Below are 20115 nucleotides of genomic sequence, written 5' to 3'. Positions count from 1 at the left end.
ATTCTCTTGCAAGACTATCTACAGTGTACATGTACCGGTACCTAAAATACAGAGCATGAGCGTCATGTACACATGAAATCAACATAAACACATGAAGACCTGAACAATTGTGCATGGCAGAAATGAACATCCGTGCATAGCAAACTATGAAGTTCTACCTCCTCCTAAACTCGCATACTACATGTAATGAGATAAGTACATTTTGATGAAATAAACTTACATTTACAGATGTAACTACCTGACAGGCTGTTACAAAGTATACTTTTAAATAAAAATTGAGACTGATAACATTCATGTACATACATACATACAGACCAACATGTAAATTAATATAGGCCTTCACATAATGTTCAAGTACATGCACCTGCTTTATTCATCTTCAACTCACATTCTCTACATCTATGTATGTACAGTATGTACAGTGCCCCCAAATTGCACAATATTCCAAGTGCTTCTAAAGAAAAAAAGTAAATAAAATGAAATTTCTTTCTTGCCTAATCAGACAAGCCTACATGTGCATGCATTATACAGTGTGCTATTCTCCAGGGATCAATATATTCACAGCAATTACATTTGTATATGTGTAGCACTTTACACCGTAATTACACTGCCTACGGTATATTGTAGGTAAATCGCAAACAAGTATTTTTCATATTATGTTGTTACTTGGCAATACAAGAAATTTCAATTCAAATCATGAATTAAATACAAATTATAAGCCTTTGTTTAAATAGCATTAGAGTATTGAAGTCAATGTAGTCCTAAATTTGTTCACTGTATTGAGCCAATTTCAGATAAAAAATAATGGCTTCTTAAATAGTGCTTGTTTCTCTAATGTTGTGAAGCTCATAGGGCTTGGACAATATTACCTATTTAAGCCGAGCTGCTCGGGTTGTGTGAGTGGCAAATCTAGATTAACATCTTGCCGAAGGATATCAAAGCTGGGCTAGAAATGTGGAACTCAAACCATATACACTGTAGTACTTTGCGATCATCAACCCGGTGATTTAACCACTAGACCTCGTGATATTTGACAAGATATATTTCATATGTCCATTGGAATTAAACACAACAAGATATAACACTTTCTATACTTGTGTAATTAGTGTAATGGTAAATAGGCACCATTATGTGTCAATGAAAAATAAAACTGTCATTGACCTATTCAAAGCGAGATACATGTACATGTACAGGTAATGTACATGTAGTGTTGGTGTGTTCTTTTCAGTCATTCATAAACAGGTCCTGTGAGCTGAGTGACCTTTGAAACTACTTGGAAATGAATGGACGTTTTTTTTTGTAGAGTAGGTGAACTTTGAACACTGTAGAATGGGCATGTTCTGACAAGTGCATGCTATTATCAAAACGTTAAAGTACATTTACTTGTAAACAAAGCTAAAATCATATCAGCAAATCATTCACCATCCAAAAACATCCTTCAAAGGCTGCCGTATATGTGTAATTATAAGTCTATGTAGTAAGTAATAATTGGCACAACACGTGCTTCTTCTCCTTCTCTTCTTCTCTTCCTTTTCTTCTTCTCCATTTCTTTTTCTTCTCCATTTCTTTTTCTTCTCCTTTTCTTCTTGTTTACCTCCTTCCTTTCCTCTTCTCAGGAAAATTGAAATTAAGCCCCAATTTTGCATAATGATTAAATTGACATTAAAATCAGTAGGAAAAATATTAACAACAATAATAACAGCAACAGCAAAAATAGTGATGATGATAATGAAGAATTTAGAAAAAGAAAAAAGGGGGAAAAAAGGGGAGAAAAGAGAGACAAAAAGAGAAAGAAAGAAAAAGTGGGACTTCATTCAGTTGATACATTCCCCAAAAATATTTTGCCTTTTACCCTATAAAAGACGGAACACAGGGGCAGCATCACCCAAAATTATAGGTGTGTAGATTAAACCAAGATACACCTCCATACAAAATTTTAAAGAAATCCGTCAAGGAAGGTGGCAGTTATCTAGCATACACAAGAGTGTACACAGGACATCTATCGAAATATGACCTTTGACCCTATAAAAGAGGGAACACTGGATGCAGCATCACCAAAATACATAGGCTTGTACATTATACAAAAAAACACCTTCTTTCAAAGATTTGAACAAAATCCAGTGAGAAATGTGGCCTAAACTAAAGAGCGCACAAAAACCATCCACAAAAATATGGCCTTTTACCCTAGAAGAAGGAACCCTGGGGGCAGCATATTATTGCTGTGGCAGGACTTGAACTGCCGACCTTGTGATCCAGTCCTGTGACATATCCACTCAACCATGACACCATAATAGTAAAGTATCAGTTTACCAATTTTTTCCTCTCTTTGGGGTATTTCATCCAAAAAATGACATGAGAATTGAGAAATGACTTCTCTATCTAGAAAAACAACCGAGATAGATGTTGCACATGAAGATTACAAAGTTCATTCCCTGTACTCAAAGCACTCAAAAGTAGGCTAAATGTACTTGATCAAAATCTATAGTACCAAATAATTACCAACTCTTCTTAAGATTTAGTTTCAGTCTTTGTAGTCCACAAACATGTTCATGTAAATGTACGCGCCTCATTTTCTCTTGCATTCTATCTGTCCCTCCCCCTTTTTTTTAATTCTTCATATCTTGTGACTAAGTTGCTCCCCTATGAGTTACTTTCTTCTAATTGCATGTACAGCTAAGAGATTTATATTAACAAACAAATAATCTGTTTACTATGTCACTTATTGCAGATGCCAATAATTTGAGGCAAATATTAAAATTACTTGTAACTTACTAATTAAACAAAGTCCTACAGTTTCCAGGAAGAAATCCTTCGTAGATTCTTCATGTGTAGTAAGTATCAAGATGTACAGTCATTACCTGCTTTAGTGACCACCTGTCTACAAAGACCACATTTTATGTTTTTCCTTGGGCAGTTGCTGTAGACAGGTTTGACTGGAGGTAATTGTACAAAGTCTACAACATGTAAGTACATGTAACCCATATTTTTCCCAGACCAAGGATAGAATGGGCACAAACTTCAGACAAGACCCTTCCAATTTATTACATGAACAGGTACAGTATGCTATAAAAATCAATTACTTTTTAAAGTAAAGCAATGCTTCCTGCAGCCTTTCCCATATAGTGAGTGAACGGAGGAAAGTAATTTACATTGACAATTCAATCTACATGATGCAGGAGGTGGGGATCTATTGGTTGCCAGTTGACAAAAGGATTATCTTTAAAATTCTGTTACTTGTACATGTCATTCAGTTTACTCTCTTATTTCCCCTACATACCGAAGCAACTCTGTCTCCAAATACAATCCCACACGAAGTCTTCGCTCGTCATCAGACACGCTATTGCTTCATACTACACCTAGTATAAAACATACTTGGGGCGATCAGGCTTTCTCAGCCATGGGTCTGAAACTCTGGAATGAACTCCCTCTAAAAAATACGTAAACTGTCGTCAACAGAAAAATTCAAATCACAAATGAAAAAGTTTTTTTTGTTTTTTTTGTTGTAACTATTGCAATATTCTAATTTACTATGTCTAGGACAATTTTGTTTTTGTTTTTTCTTTCTTATGTTTGTTACATGTATTTTTCTCTCAGCGCCATGAGCACCGAAAGGTGAACCTGTGCCCTATACAAGTAGCCACTACAGTGTATTATTATTATTTTTATTATTATTATTATTATCATTTGATTCAAGATCTAGTAGGATAATCAGTTTGATTAAGTTACAGGATGTACTGAAATCTTACATGTGGTCGGTAACATGGGGGATAAAATAACTTGGACTTGTCCTCATGCAAGAAAAAAACTTTTTTTAAAGAGTCTGGTAGAAATGCGTAACCATCTACAATACTACAACAAGACCTACCTTCTTCCATCTTCTCTCCCTGTTCTGGATCGTCCGGCCCCGGTTCAGTGGTCAGGTCCCCATTCATGACCACAGGGTTCTCGTCCCTCCCACCACCACCCCCTCCTGTATCCACGTCATCCCCCAGGGGCTGGGTGGGGGACGTCTCCTCTTTGGTGGGGATGTTTTCGTTCGGTGCTGGAAATGAAAAAGAAAAAGATGTTAAGTCAAGATTATCTGGCTAAATTCCCTTTAATGAACTGAGCAAAGGTCTCTCACAGATGCCGAGAGTATTACATAAGAAGAACTTTGCTGTAGCTCACAAGTTTCTGCTGATGCCAGGAGTGTCAAACATGAGCGCTATGAAGAACGCACTATTATTATTATTATTAGTATGTAGAGTGTACAAGGGTAATCAACTTTGGGGTCAAGTCACTTCCGGAAAGGTTCCACAAAAGTGGAAACATTTTCACAGGGGTTCTGCCATTATGTGTGCATGGAACCCCTACGTCAAAGTTTCAAAATAGGGGGGGGGGTTAGGTTTTTAAAGTCAGGGCAGTGAGGGCACCCATGTGTACAAGACAACTGTTGAGCCCTGTCACCAGTGATGCAAAGAGATTACATGTATCTGCATCACAACCATGCAGGTTTCTGGTCAATGCCTAAATCTTATAAAGACAAAAGCATAAAGACAAAAGTATGAAGTTCCCAGCATTGATTAGACTATTGGCAAGGCAATTCCTACTCATTTAGCCTAGTTTTAGGGGTACAATTCAGTTAAATGCAATCCTGGGTCAAACTTTGACCACCAAAGTTCACATTTAACAAATGAAAATATGACCTCCTAGTCAGACTATTAAAACTTCTTTTGTTAAACCTTCATATTTTTAAAGCCTAAAATCAGCATCTGGTTTCAATTTCAATAGAACACAAGCCCATATACATGTAAGTCCATATAAGTCCATATACTTGTATGTGTAGGTAGGGTCTACCCAGTTGGTAGGGTCTACCCAGTTGGACTGTTAAGCTGATATTCCACAACCTAAATCAAAGGACTGGCCTCAGGCCTCACTTAAAGTAAACAGACATCCAAACCCCTGTCCCTAACTAAAAGTAAAAATGAAAGCATTCAATTGATATAAGAAAATTAAGAAAACACACTTCAGTTCTAGATAAGTAGATATCGACAGTTACATTTGAACAAGTTAAAAAATAAATGAAACAGTCAGTCAGCTCAGACAGTGACAGTGAGGAATTACATTTAGGTCTACAGCGAAGTTACACAGCATAGACCCGGCTCTACAGCCTCTAGATCTAGTGTTAATAATTATTAATATTTACAGAAATCAAAACATATTTTTGAAACCCTCTTTCAATTAAATTTCATATTTCATTATCAGAGAAAAACATAATGGCAAACAACTTAATGAAGCAATACAATAAATTTTGACAAAGGTCATGCAGGTCACCATAATCAATGATTGGGTCGAGTATGACATGTTCATTGATGTTGTTGACATCTTTTCCACCCACGCAAAAACACCTTCTCATTCAACAACATGTTCAAACTTTGAACCCTGGACAAAAATATAAAATATGATTTTAGACCCACCCTCCTGTGTATCCATCTCCTCCGTCTCACTCTGAGGTCGTTCGTTGCTGGGGTAGTGGTTCATTGTGCCTGAGGGACTCTTGTTCGTCTTCTTCGATTTTTTCTTATCGGACTCTCTCAATTCCACGACCGACGTCGCCGAATCTGACCCCTTGTCACTGCCTTGCGACGAGGGTGCTTTTCGGGACGTTGGAGGCACCTTCACGTGCTTACTTGCGATCCGCCCAATCTCGGCTGATTTCCCCTGCTGGCAGGGGCCTTCTTCCGACACGACAAGCCTAAATATCAGATTTTGGGGAGTCAATCGGTATCGGAAAATGAAAAATACAACCTCATCACAATGGTTTCGCAAGGTGTATGCAGCCGCATTAACTCCATTCAATACATGGTGAATGATTATTGTCTATGCAAAAGTGCATAGGGAATCTGTGTGTGTATTATCGATAGGGAGTGATGAGATAGCGCGCGACATATAGTCGCAAAATGGCGATTCGTGATGGATTATGGGATAGTACCTATTTGCTTCATAATAATGTTTCGTTCGAAGTTCCTCTCTTCTCCTCGAATTCTAAAAAAAAGAAATCGCCATTGCTCTTGTCATCGACAAAAGATCAAGTTTATTTGCAATAATATTGATTCCACTAAATTTTCATAATTTATTTGTAAAAAAAACACACAATATCGCATATTTATAAAGAAAGTCCAGCGCCCATGACCCTCTAAAATAAAAAATAAAAATTACCCCCTAGGACATAACCACCCCCGGTCCACGTACCCTGATAATAAATGGTTTCATTAAAAGCTTCTTTTTTTCGGGGGGTAAATGTCCTCGGGGGTGGGTGATTGTCCGACAAGGAGGCAATTTTCTGGGGGGGGGGGGGATTTTCGGGAGTAAATGTCCTCAGGGTGGTTATCCGTGGTGGGGGGATTCTTCTTCTTCCTCCAGTGTAAGTGCTGCTTCAAGGTGATGAAGATAAACGCACTGGTTGTGTGTGTATATGTGGAGACTTTCACATATCCTGTTATTCCACATTTTAACTTGTTGTTCTTGTTGTGCAGGTGCATACAGTCATGTGTAAGCAGGGATATTCCCTGGTGTAAGTAAAAACATCCGTCTTGTAGACATTACATCTGCATCCCACTCAAGAAGACCCTGAAGGCATCAAGAGAGGGGCGGCTGGGTCATGTGGGAGGTTGTTCCAGTCCTTGCAGGTTCTTGAGAAGAAGGAAGAAGCATAGGGGAAGAAGAAGCATGGGAGAAGGAACAAGCAATTGCCTGATCTTTTGATAGCAGCAAATCTCTTAATCATGATTAACATTTTATAATAATAATGTAAAAACAAACAAATACATACAAAAATAGTAGATCACAGTAACAAGTCACAAACCTGGCTTTCATTGTGTTCACCATTTTCCAGTTATTTATGTTTTTATGTCTGTCAATACTGAATTATGACTTGTAATATACGGCAGGCGCGGATCCAGGGTTTCTTAGGGGGCCTAAATCAAAATGTGAAATTATGCGAGCCAAATATTGGTACATAATGGTGACAAGCAGTGGCGTAATGAGCGAAAACATTTCGGGGCCGGGGGGGGGGGGACAAAAAAAAATCCCAATCACCCCCACTTTTACATGCAGGCCACACTGCTCTTTTCTTTTTAAGTGGGTTATGGGCATTTCATCATGGTCAGATGAGCATATTTTGATACCTTATTTATGACACTGACAGGTCAATCATTGGCGTGGGGTCCAGGGGACTGAGCCCCCTGAAACTCAGGGATTTGAGGCATTTTATAACGGTCAGATAAGCATTCAAGGGCCCGCCTTATAGGGCCCTAAATTAGTGGGGTCCAGGGGGCAGAGCATTTAATTTTTTAGGCATTTAATTACGGTCAGATGAGCATATTTGAATACCTTATTTGTGACACTGGCAGGTCACTAATTTGCGTGGGCTCCAGGGGCGGAGCCCCCGGAAGCTCAGGGGTTTTAGGCAATAACTTACGTTCGGATGAGCATCCAGGGGGCCTTTCTATTTATCTTTAATGTACTTTTTTTTAAGTGGGGGTGGAGCTCGAGGCCCGCCGTTCAGCGGGCCTTGACATGTATGCCTCTTTATAAGCATATTTCTTGCCTGACTGTAAATTTAAGAATTTGTCATATTCCAACAAACGCATAAAAGAGTATAATAATTTACTAAAAAGTGTGTAAAAATCTCGGACAATTATCAGCCAATTGAATCAATTTCAGCAACGTTTGTTAATCACCGGTATATCGAATTAGAAAATAAACCCAGGCTCCCCATCAGTACGCAAGTGCCCCCGGCCCCCGTAACTGATCTCCCCTACCTTTCTTCTTTCTCTTTTTTTTCTTTTCTTTCCCTTTCTCTCCTCTTTCCCTTTTCCTTCCCGTCCTTCTCTCTCATTTTGCCCCCCCCCCCCTCCGATCTACACGTTGTTAGCGGGATTAATCGCAACTGATCTCCCCTTCTTTTTACTCTTTTCTTTTCTTCTTTCTCGTTTTGGTTTCCTTTTAGCTCTCCACTTTCCCTTTCCCTTCCTTCTCCTTTTTTTTTGGCGGGGGCGGGGGCGAGAGGTAACGGCCTTTTGCTCCCCCCTCCCCGAACCACAACTTGTTGGTGGGAATACTGCAATTGATATCCCCCTTCTTTTCTCTTCTTCTTCCTCTTTTTCTCCTCTTTTATCTTCTCTTCTTCTTCTTTTCCCCCTTTTTTCTTCTCGCTCTCTCTCTCTCTCTCTCTTTTGGGGGGGGGGGGGGGAGACACATTCGCCCCCCCCCCCTCTGGATCGGCGCCTGTGTACGGTCTACTTTTCCTCTTTCATCACCTTGTTTCTCATTATATGCTATACTTGTTTTGTTTTTATTTTCTTAATCGTCATAGTTTTATAATGTTTTAATTGACAATTTACTGTTTTTTGTTTGTTTACATATTGTTATTATTATTGATGTGATTTGATTTGATTTGATGTTGTCCCACCGTTCCGTGCTTTCTTAGCGGGCACTGCTGCAAAACTCTTTATGTACATTCTTAAATTTTTATTTTTATTGGCGGCTCAATCATTCTTCCTTTAAAATGTAATCCGATAACGCGTACTTACATAATTATCGTGTATATTTGGATTTGGTGGGGGAAAGATTTTTTTTGGGGGGGGGGATGGGGAGGGGGCTCCGGTTTGCGCTTTCGTGAGCAAGAGCAGAAATTTATTGCCCGAACGGGGGACGACATTCGGAAAAGTACCGGCTGCCGCTACTGGGAAAATTTCAAGCCCCCCCCCCCCCGCCCCCTGAATGTACTTTGATAAAATTGCCGAGTGAGCGCATGCAGAGAACAAGAAAAATACTCCCCTCACCCCCTTCATTTTCTTTGCTATTGTTGGCGGTATAGATGTGTTTCATACAGGGGTTATTATATATATGGTGAATGTATGATTGAAATTTTTCTGAAATTATTTAAACATTTTTGTGGCTTATATAAATATAAATTGTTGAAATTTTTGAGTAGGGCAGGCTACAGGGCAAAAAAAAAGATAATTATGCAGTCTATTTTTTAAATTTTCAACAGATTAAAGGATTTTTTTTCCACTTTTTGTTTGAATTAGATTCTGGATGTAATGTGAGATACGAAAGTTTTAAAAAGCGTAGGGATAACTCTGTCGCGATAAAGGAAAAGGATGCAACCCGCGGGGAAACGATGGGAGTTTCCGAGTGTCGTATTCAAAACTGCTGTGGCTCAGGGGGGGGGGGGGGGTACTCAGATTCGGTTTTGACGGGGGTGCGCCACTCAAGCCTCCTGAGTGTGTGTATTGGACTTTTTACAGACGTGTATCAAAGAGATGGGGACCGACCTTTAACCGAAAGACGTGACTCAGTTTCGAACCTGCGTCCTCAGCTGAATCAGTTTGTAACTTGTGTTAGCTGGATTACAGGCGCACGCACGCCACAACGCCCTCAAAACCTCTACACATTTTTAAGGAGCATTTTGGCAGAAAAGGGTACCCATTTTAGGGGTTTTCTCGAAATATATGCCTTTTTGTCATAATCTTCAGGTGTTCGTCATGCAAACACCCGAAAATTTTGGAAAATTAGGAAAAATGGACCCATGTAATCAGTGATATCTTTGGAAAAAAATGGGACCCATGTCATGTTATGCATTTCTTTTTGTGAAAAGCGACCCATTAGAGCGGCACATCCCCGTATGTCTTTATTATGAGAGTAACCCCTCCCCGGGGAAATATCTGAGCCAACCGCCAATCACCTTTTCTTGCGGGGGGGGGGGGGGGAGAGAAGGAGACAGAGGGAGGGAGAGGGGGGGGGGGAATAGGGCAACGCAAACCAACCTTTATCCCATCTCTTCTTTATTTGTATAAGTTCTGATAAAATTCAAGGGTGATAATAATTTCCAGAAAATGGACATATACCGGGACCGGGAGGGATCCCTCAGAACATCAGCGGGGCTACAGCAAACGCTGTATAGAGAAAATGGTCTTTTGAGGACACCCCCCCCCCCCTCCTCCCCCTCCACACACCCTTTACTGATAGAAAGAACAAAACAATCTGCCCCGCGCTTATTTGACGCCTATACATAGCCCTGAACACAGTGTTGAGAAACAGTGCGTCTGTTTTTGGTTTTGTAAGAGGGTTCTTGGGAGAATTGATTTTGTCCCCGCTACTCAACTTTTTGGGGGCCTTTGTCCCCTCTGCCCCCCCCCCCCCCATTCCCGATTTTTGTTCGTTTTTCCAGCCCCGGGCCGCGGCCCTGCTCCCGTCGCAACAAAAAACAAAAAATGCATAACAATAACACTCAGGCTTCTGAAAGTTCAGTGACTCAGGCTCGTCTCCCCCACTTTACTAAATTTAATCTCAACAACATTATCTACAAGAGGCCGGTGAATCTTAGATAACAGGCAAGCGCGTAGCCAGGATTTCATTTTAGGGGGAGGGGGGGGGGGGGGGGGGGGGCGGGCGGTAGTGAGCACTTGAAGCGTGCGAATCACTTACAGAGCGCGCTCCCTATTATATAGGGTTTGGTGCAGGGAGGGGGGAGTTTCCCTTGACGTTTAATTAAATTATTAGGGAAAGAAGACGATTCGTTGAACCGTTCTCGACTCTTAATCCTTGTCTAAATTCAGTTTCTTTTGACGTTTTATTAAATTATTAGAGAAAGAAGACGATTCGTTGTACCGTCCTCGGCTCTTAATCCTTGTTTGAATCAAGTTCCCCTTCCTCCGCGCGAAGCGCGGAAGCTCCGACGTTTCATTAGATTATTAAAGAAAGAAGACGATTCGTTGTACCATTCTCGACTCTTAATCCTTGTCTGAATTCAGTTTCCCCGCTCTCGCGCGAAGCGCGGAAGCTTTGACGTTTCATAAATTATTAGAGAAAGAAGACGACTCGTTGTACCGTTCTCGACTCCTAATCCTATTCTGAATTCAGTTTCCCCCCTCCCGCTCGAAGCGCGAAAGCTTTGACGTTTCATAAATTATTAGAGAAAGAAAAAGATTCGTCGTACCGTTCTCGGCTTTTAATCCTTATCTGAATTCAGTTCCCCCCTCCCGCGCGAAGCGCGGAAGCTTTAACGTTTTATTAAATTATAAGGGAAAGAACACGAAGTTGTACCGTTCTCGACTCTTAATCCCTTTTCTTCCTACGTCCCTTCCTTTCTCTTTCTCTTTTTTTTTTGGGGGGGGGGGGGAGGGGGCGACCGCCCCCGCCCCCTGGCTACACGCCTGATAACAGGCAGAAAAGCAACCCAGTTTATAACCCACATTCGGATAGAAAGTACAAGATCCTGAAGCACATCATGCAAGGGGAGCGAATTAGCGACGAGATTTGGAAGATTTTCGCATACTGAAAATAATGAAAATAATTAAAAAATGAACGTAGGTTGCCCGGCGGATTCAATGCTCAGTTAATTCTGAATATACTTACAGTTTGCCTTCCCTTTTGTTTTCGTTTTAAAACTTTTAATTGTTTCAATCTCATCTAGTTTCGGTTGCACCCAATGGCAAGTTCAGCATTGGGGGCACCCTTTGCCCCCCCCCCCCCCCATTACGCGCCCCCTGGAGTCTATACACCAAAGCATAATTTTATATGGCTCTAATTAAGGCGCATTTTAAATAATAATTCCTTGTGGAGAAGTTGTTACCCAATTAGCTACGTTCACATAAAAATGGTATTTATTTTGTAAATACAAGTAGAAAAATTGCTCCTATCTTGACAAAACATTTATATCCTAATCTTGATGAATCATTTATCCCATATTTACGATATGCGTTAGTAAAAGTTTTATTTTCATAAATGTTACAAAACTGACTTGGACATATACATCGCTGGATCTGGAGAGAGTGACACCCCTTTTTCTTCACTCTGACAATCCTCCTAGACATGCAAATTATCTGAAGTTACCCAAAAATTTGCGGTTGTATACAATATTGAATTTGGTAATAAATATACTGATTTCTTCTTTTAAAATATTTTATTCCCTAAATTTTTACATTATTGAATATTAAAAAAATATTTTTAGCATTTATACATTTTTTATAATTTTTTAAATATATAATTATAACTATTAATAATACTTTTTAGTAATAAATCAGTACCATCAAATTATTTTTTTAGATTGAATTTAGATCGAGATATTGACGTCTTTGCTCAATTCTTTGTAGATTGTAAATACGGTCGGTGCGGTATACGTACTGTGTACTGCTGCTGCTATTATATTACGCCACTGGCTAACATACGTTGTACGTATACGTACGTATACACACACATCTCTGTATGGAATGAATACGCATTGTTGAGAATTTGGATGAGAGACGGTGAAAACAGCCCATGATATTTGCGGTTAAACAGAACGATTTGGCTCTGAAATTCAGAGTTTGGACTATCTTTGTGATCTGATATACAGGGTCTACAACATGAATGAAAGGCCCGAACGAGGAGATGAATCTGGAAGCGAAATATGGACTTCTTCCTCAAGTTGGGAGGCGCAATGTCTGGAGGAATTGGACCGGGAATTAGAACCAAATTTGGACGAACGTCTCCCGCAAGAGAAACAGTTTGCTTCAGAAAAACTTTGGTATTCCTTTCAGAATTGTGCTAGTGCTGTAACCACATTATATAAAGGTGTGTTAAATCATCAGATTCATATTTATTATATTGTAGGTCTAGTTGTGAAAGAAACAAAAATAGAACTTCCTCTGACTAGACCTATTCATGTTGCATCTAAATTTCCAAATATTCCAGACATGTTGAGAGTTGAGACATTTTTTTCCAGTTCATCTCACACTGTCTTAATGTTATTTCAATTTTCATTGATTAATTTCATTTTACTCATCGTTACTTCTAGATCTTGTACATGTAACAACGTATAAAGATTTGAGTTAGTAAATTCATGCAATTTCAGAGCAAGTGTCGCGCATTATGCGTGAGTGCTTGACGTCGCGCATTTAGAGGGTCTGAAAACGGTCTCACGCACAATGCGCGCGCGATTTTAAAAAACCGCTATAGACGTCCGTAATACCCGAATAGCTGATCTTTGAACTTGGCGTCTCTGCAATTTTTAGGGTTTTTGTGGTTGAGTGGTGGTCATTTCACGAACATGGCCAGATGACGAAACCACCTCTGCACGTGCACTGTCTCTGCACTGTGACTGTGCCTATCTGGATCTGGACTAACTCCGGGAAGCTCCAACACCGGCGCCGCAGGCGTCGGAGCTTCGGGTGGTTTCGTTGTTTCCTCGTGAGGGCTAGTAAAACAGCCGATTGGGTGATATTATTGTTAAATCTACAAAGGGAGTACTTACAATTTTTACATCATTGTGTGCAAGACTCCTCAGGGCTCAACTCCAATCACTTGAATGTATAATTTGATGAAGTCTTTGATGGGAAAAAAAGGTTAATTCGGGGTACTACACCAACGATTCTTCCATGTCGCAGCGTTGATTCAAAATAGCGATGAGAAGGTACGCATGCGCGGCAGTGGCGAAGAAAATATGAATATTCATGCTATCGAGCACCGATCGCTGGAAATCGCTGAATATGCACGACTCGAACAAACAGAGCCCTTCTCAACCTCGTGCATATTCAGCGATTTTGAGCGATCGGCCTCGTGCATATTCAGCGATTTCGAGCGATAGGCGCTCGATAGCATATTTTCTTGGCCACTGCCGCGCATGCGTACCTTCTCATCGCTATTATGAATCAACGCTGCGACATGGTCATGGAAGAATCGTTGGTGTAGTACCCCGAATTAACCTTTTTTTCCCATCAAAGACTTCTTCAAATTATACATTCAAGTGATTGGAGTTGAGCCCTGAGGAGTCTTGCACACAATGATGTAAAAATTGTAAGTACTCCCTTTGTAGATTTAACGATAATATCACCCAATCGGCTGTTTTACTAGCCCTCACGAGGAAACAACGAAACCACCCGAAGCTCCGACGCCTGCGGCGCCGGTGTTGGAGCTTCCCGGAGTTAGATCTGGACTGGATGTATACTGTACGACGATGCATGAGCGATGTGTATGCCTATGACACATAGGAGCATCACTATCCTGCCTGTGTAGTAAAAGCTGTGCTTTTAATTCTCAACATTTCAAACACCACTGTACAAAACTCAACTGATTTCACTCAAAATCGGTACTTTAGTGACAATTAATGACACCTAAATAGCAGTAAAATACATTTTTTTCAACTTACTGATGTTAAAAAGAATAATTAAAAAATTCAAATTGTAAGTCTAGTGTCAAACTTTGAGCTGCATTGACATGATTGTGTACAGTCTATGCGATATTGTGTGGTGTGTATATTTGTGTATAGACTTCTAGGTCCCTGCCTCACATCATGTATGCAGTGCTAGAGGTCGATACCCATTAGCATTGACTCTCTATGCTTTGCTGGAGTGGCCTATGGACGTATGACCAAAGTTCGGGCATGACTTAAGTTTACTTGATCTTTCTCAAAAGATCAGTAAGATTTCGAAAAATCTGTATCACCAATGGAAAGAGGAAAATAAGATTCCATAAGACATGAAATTTTCTTTGGAATTGGGTACAAACTATTGAAAATATTGACAAAAAATCAGCAAATTTTGCAGTCATTTGCGAAAAAATTATCAACTTAACGATAAGGGTCTGAAAATCTTCATTTTGAGAGCAGATTTTCTCAAAATTTTGAGTAAAAAGTGGTACCAACTGATTGTATGATATCTTGCCTTGCAATTGCAAATTATGATATTACCTTATATTTGATGGATCACATTTTTTGATAAACAGCTGTAAACCCTTGTGCGCGAATAAGTCTCGTTGTTTTTATGACATTTTTAACAATAAGTTATTAAATAATTATATGATAAATGTCAATATAACGCTTGGAAAGGGAAAATATTTAGAGAAAGACCTAAATGATAATTTTTGTCATTCTCATGGGTCTGTAATTATAGACTGTTTGATCTTCGGCTACTTTTCTATGGTAGACGGTAGACCTGTCACCGATGTACAGTGTGTGTTTAAATAATATTTATCTCATTTACTTGTTAAGGCATTAAAACCGTTAAAGGTTTGTATGCTTTGTGTAATGTTTTTGTTTTAAAAACGATAAGAACTGATCAGGGAAATTAGAGCTTGAAGATCAATAAATGGTTTTGAAATACATTTTCAGTTTTCATTTTTTGCTGAGCCTCGTAAACTAACTTAAAGTTGCCTTGAGATGGGGTTCTTAAAAGAAATGGCAAGATTGTTTCTATGCTTGAATTACGTACAAGTACTAGTTAATTTACAGAACTGTTCATAAAAGTAAGAGCTTGGGGATCAGTACCAGTAAATAAATTGTTGTATCAATTTTCTGTTCTTTTTTTTTTCCTTGCCCATCTAGACTAACTTAAAGAGAAAGTCGAGTTCTGGGTAGAGATGAAAAATTATTTGTGAGCGTTATCATTGTTATTATGCAAGTCTGGAAGAACATCAGAGGAAAAATGTTCCCTGAAAAGCATGGCTCTTCAAATGCCTCCATATTTTAAATATGACAAGTAATAGTAATGAGGCCCGATTTTTATGCCACATGTTTGTGTAGTCCCATATACATCTTTCTGTGTACAGTGCTTTTTACTTTACCAAGACTTGGCCAACTTTCTTATCATTTTGATGACTCCAGAACCTTGCAGTTCACACCAATACTTACATGTACATGTATATGTTACATGATCAACTTTTTCTGATCGTGTCCACACCGTTTCTTTCACAATACACTCAACTTTATCTTTAAAGATAGCTTGTGATGGTGTTCTACAAGGACATGACAGGTTTGAAGCCCCAATAAGACTCTTGTCTGGAATATTGTTGCTCGTCTTGCCAAAGACGGTTAAAGATGTCAGTGATCTTGTCCATATGATGGTTTTATGAACAACCCTCTGAACACTATTTTGTCTCAAAATCATGTCTTTGGTCTATAGATAGCCTGTAGGTCAAGCGTAGGATATGATTTATTTCTTTTGTACTGATTTAATCTTAGTGTCACCCCAGGTCAAATGTTTAAAATCACCTGAATCTTTTCATACAAATGTAGTTTAAACCCCATTTGCCCAGATATACAGTCTACAATGTATAGAGTAAGTTAACTGATCTTTAAAATCTGAAAACTTTAGCTCCGTTGTTTCATCATAAATTAATATGCTGTAGTTTGTCACGTCTTATCTGAACATGTCTTAATTGGACAAAGTAAACAATATGTAAAAAATTACATTTACTGTACATTTATCAGTAAGGTATATTACCAATATATTTTTACCCACTTTATACTAGTGAACTGGAAAATTGATTGCAGGTGTCTTTTGTTTCAGCATCGGTGTGGATTTACTTGACCACATTGAAGGAAAAAAATTAGAACAGCTACCGTAATCATTGTTCAATTTTAATTGCCTTTTGGTAAGTAAGGGTGGTTAATTCATTTGCTATCTCTTCAATCTCTTTGTTGTCTTTCTAACTCTCTTATTATCTCGTTTTATTTTGCAGAACGTCTTAACCAAAGCAATATCCATATACCTCTTTGGCTAGTTTTCCAAAATGCTGCTGGATCAGTCACACAGTTATATAAAGGTGAGTTTGTCTTTCCCCAAGGGTATGTTCACACATGCTGCAATAAATCGCCTCAAAATATTGTCTTTTCTTTTTTTGGGGGGGGGGGGGGGTGGAGGGGTCCAGACTGTTGGTGCCCATGTGTTTCCGGATGCCTGTTGTTTAGCCCTGCCTATTGCATTCATTGCCCAAGAAATTGTCCAAAGAAATGCAAGGTGATGACAGTTACAAATTTGTTTTTTCTAGAGATTTAACTTTATCAGTGTTTACTAGGAGCAGTATGTGTCATGCACAATCATCCTTCTATCAAGAGATAAATATGTAGGACAACTCTATGTACTTACATCACATGGGCCTACATGCAGCTCTTAGTCTCATGACTGTTTTCTGTAGAGGGTCATTTGTGTATTGTTGTGCATTTTATGCATGGGTTACAACCAGCAAAATTGATAGCTTGATACTGGTTGGACCAAAGGCGTAAAAGGGCTAAGGGCTTGAGATATGGTGGGCAAATGGGGGAATTCAGCAATGAAGCCCAAATTATTTTTTAAGGGCTAGCTGAGCAGCTGTAGATCCCCATCAGTGTTACATTTGATTTCCACAAAAGTGGGCTTGCATTCAAATAATAACATACTAACTGGCCCTTATTTTGTAAAAGGGTATACTTTTTGCTGTCCTCCTTTTCTTGTTCAAATGTAATTATTTAGGAATGTACAATCTGATGTTTTATTTGATGTTCTTAAAATGATTTTGAATTGAATTGAATAATTGTTTTATTAAAAGCTCTTCTTATTCTCTTTATCCTGTCTGCTTCCTCTTTCTCCTGCAGAAAGCACAGATGCACAAAAAGGTAGCTTAGATCTAGGTATTAGCATTGGGCACCAGCGCCGCACCCGAGACATTGTGGCCTGGGTCAAGAAGCGCAGAAGACACATACGGCGCGAGGATCTCCTGGCGTTCCTCTGCGGGAAGGCACCACCTGGCAGGATCAGGCCGTCCCACGGAGTACCACGCAGCCCCTCAGACAGGTCGTCTCCCCGCACCCACTCACCGCCTCGTGAGGCCCAGAGGACAGGGTTAGGGGAGCCTGTGGATGACCTTCAGCCTTTTAGAGATGCCCTTGCTCTGCATGGTAGGTTTGGGGAATAACATAGGCCTGTCTTCATCAGCTCGAGATTGCCAAATAACCCGCTATTTGAACTTTCCTGATTGCAAATTATCCAGCTAATTTGCATCTTCATCAGCCCGAAGTTGCAATTAGCGTGATATTTGGTCGAGGTAATCATGCCAAGATATCTTGGGCTAGTTTGCAAAATATCCCGCTATCCCGAAGACTTGCACAATGCGCGAATGCTGAGCAAAATATCTTGAGCTAATTTCTCGAGCTTCAAGTTTCGAGGTCAAGTCTTGAGGTCAAGTCTCGAGCTGATGAAGACGCGATTTGTAACTTCAGAATTGCTTCCCAAATCTGAAATAGCGGGCTATTTGGCAATCTAGAGCTGATGAAGACAGGCCTATAAATTTGTGATATGATAAGAACTTGAGTACTGAAATGTGATTTCAATATTCCAAGAATATTGTGTATAGAGAAAAAGTGGTTGAAGAAAGCAATACTTTTTCTACATTTAATGTATCAAAATGTATCAATCAAGACATATTTTCAATTACAAGTGCCCCTAAAAAATGGTTTTATTTGTAATCTTAGAAAACAATAATTTTAGGATATTATTAAGACACTATTAAGAAATATCATTTTCACTTAAGATAGTTTTTTTTTAAAGATAATACAATTGTAATTCTGATTTTGTTTATTTGTAAATGATTACATTTTAGGACTGAATGGGGCAATGGCCAACATTGGGGTTTCCCAGTCGCCCTCTTCACATCACTCATCGTCACGGCGACGCCACTTGTCGAACCACGATCTCTTCCCAGAGGACCTGGTAAGCCATCCCGACTCTCGAAAACGCTCCAGCACCAACATCGCCCCCACGGTGGAAGGATCACCTTCGCACAAACGTTCACGTCTACTATAAAAAAAATATTAAAAAAATCACCTATACATCGTGTGCCACTATTCTTGAATTTGTAACATATAGCGAAAAACAAATGTGTGTGTACTACCTATGACAGCGTTCACAGACAGACATGGACTATTACTGTTGCCTTCCTAAAAATATTTGAAAAATAATGAAAAATAGTGTGCATGCACATGAGCATTTGGGCATTTTTATTTTGTTTGTTTATTAATCATTTAAAAAACGATGCTGCACATGTTTTTGTCATTAACCCCTTCTTTGTGTGGTTTTTTGTTGTTGCTACAGTAGTTCCACTTCTGTATGTTCTACCATAAAGTCATTAAAAAAAAAGCACAAGAAGAAAAACTGCATCTCTTTAGATAAATATTCCCTGTTTATGAAATTATATTTGGTCACCATATAGTAAAAGCATGCTGTACACATGTAGAGTCATATACATGTATGGTATACCAAATTTTATGTTGTTTGTTCTGTTGTCAACCCAATAATTCTCATTGGAACATTTCTTGAATTGATTTTATAATTATTTCATTTATGTTTTATATTGTTTTTTATTGTGTTATGAAAAACTTGCATTTTCACATAGCTTCATTTTTTTTGTTGGCATTATGATCTATGTTGGTGTATTTATAATGACAATGTGTTTTATTAATTTCCTGCCCATATGAAACGTATTAAGAAAATAGATAGTGTGTATATATATATATATGTCCACTCAAGCCAATTTGTAAAAAAAATACTTTATATGCCTGACTTGTAAATAGATTTGTTCGTATATGAAATTTGTTCTACTTGTGAAGTTATATTTCATGTGAATTGACTTTTGACCATTCAAGAGGTACGGTTCCTTTGCTTTGTAATGCGCTAAGTACTGCATATAGAAATGCAAACGTGTATGTTTAGACGAGTGTATACCATGTTGGTATGATGGTACGACATACGCTCCAGGGACTCTTGCTACGACATCAACACTAGTCCAATGCCTAATGTCCGTCATGGGTCTACTGCTATATGTATACCTCACTGCGTTCAGACTGTGGAATTCATTGTATAGCTACATAGACATGTACACTATAACTGTACCTAGTGTGAATGATATATGAGGGAACTTCATATAACAAAACGTTGTATTGGGAGACGCGTGTTAAAGCATCGTTTCAAACAAGAGTCCAGCTGTAGTCAGAAGGCTTATCACTAATGATTGGCCAGCTGTCACAGTGTCTTATCATTTGACCTAAACCACAGAGGTGTCATGGTCTAGTGGATATGTCACCAGACTGTGGATCACATGGTTTGCAATTCGAGTCCCACCATGGCACTAATGTCCTTCGGCAAGTCATTAATCTGCATTTGCCACTCTCCACCCAGGTGAAGTAAATGGGTACCCGGTAGGAAGAAATTCCTAGAATGCTTTAGCACCTTATTATCGCAGCTCAGCTATAATAATAATATGATACTTTGTATTAAGCGCAGTAGAGTATATTCATATAGAAGCTGCGCTATATAACGGACCTATTATTATTATTACCTC

At 39.1% G+C, this 20115-nt stretch overlaps 2 protein-coding genes across 5 annotated transcripts in view; one reads left to right on the top strand and one right to left on the bottom strand.

Annotated features, from left to right (window-relative positions):
• LOC575057 (ubiquitin carboxyl-terminal hydrolase 7) overlaps nucleotides 1–5893 on the bottom strand; it is a 50720-nt gene extending 44827 nt beyond the window's left edge. For all 4 annotated transcript variants that reach the window (XM_030998815.1, XM_030998831.1, XM_030998822.1 and 1 more), the window contains exons 1-2: nucleotides 5457–5893; nucleotides 3866–4042 (exon numbers count right to left, since the gene is read on the bottom strand). In XM_030998815.1, the coding sequence (XP_030854675.1) occupies nucleotides 3866–4042; nucleotides 5457–5520 (241 nt within the window). In that variant the 5' untranslated portion in view covers nucleotides 5521–5893. The remainder of the gene's footprint in view (nucleotides 1–3865; nucleotides 4043–5456) is intronic.
• A 6291-nt stretch (nucleotides 5894–12184) lies between these two features.
• LOC574996 (UPF0472 protein C16orf72 homolog) lies at nucleotides 12185–19786 on the top strand. Its single transcript, XM_775415.5, has 4 exons — nucleotides 12185–12600; nucleotides 16483–16566; nucleotides 17375–17677; nucleotides 18379–19786. The coding sequence occupies exons 1-4, from the start codon at nucleotides 12393–12395 to the stop codon at nucleotides 18579–18581; spliced, it is 798 nt and encodes a 265-aa protein (XP_780508.1). The 5' UTR covers nucleotides 12185–12392; the 3' UTR covers nucleotides 18582–19786.
• Nucleotides 19787–20115: the final 329 nt, after the last annotated feature.

Source organism: Strongylocentrotus purpuratus, unplaced genomic scaffold, assembly GCF_000002235.5.
Source record: "Strongylocentrotus purpuratus isolate Spur 01 unplaced genomic scaffold, Spur_5.0 spur5_contig_861, whole genome shotgun sequence".
In the NCBI taxonomy this organism is placed as follows: Eukaryota; Metazoa; Echinodermata; class Echinoidea; order Camarodonta; family Strongylocentrotidae; genus Strongylocentrotus; species Strongylocentrotus purpuratus.
Note: the sequence above shows the minus strand (reverse complement) of the source record. Positions and strands in the feature narration are given on the sequence as shown.

Coding starts and splice junctions, on each gene's coding strand:
- LOC574996 (XM_775415.5), top strand. CDS start 12,393: ATGAATGAAAGGCCCGAACGAGGAGATGAATCTGGAAGCGAAATATGG. Junction 12,601..16,482: donor TGTAACCACATTATATAAAG/GTGTGTTAAATC, acceptor TTTATTTTGCAG/AACGTCTTAACCAAAGCAAT. Junction 16,567..17,374: donor AGTCACACAGTTATATAAAG/GTGAGTTTGTCT, acceptor TTTCTCCTGCAG/AAAGCACAGATGCACAAAAA.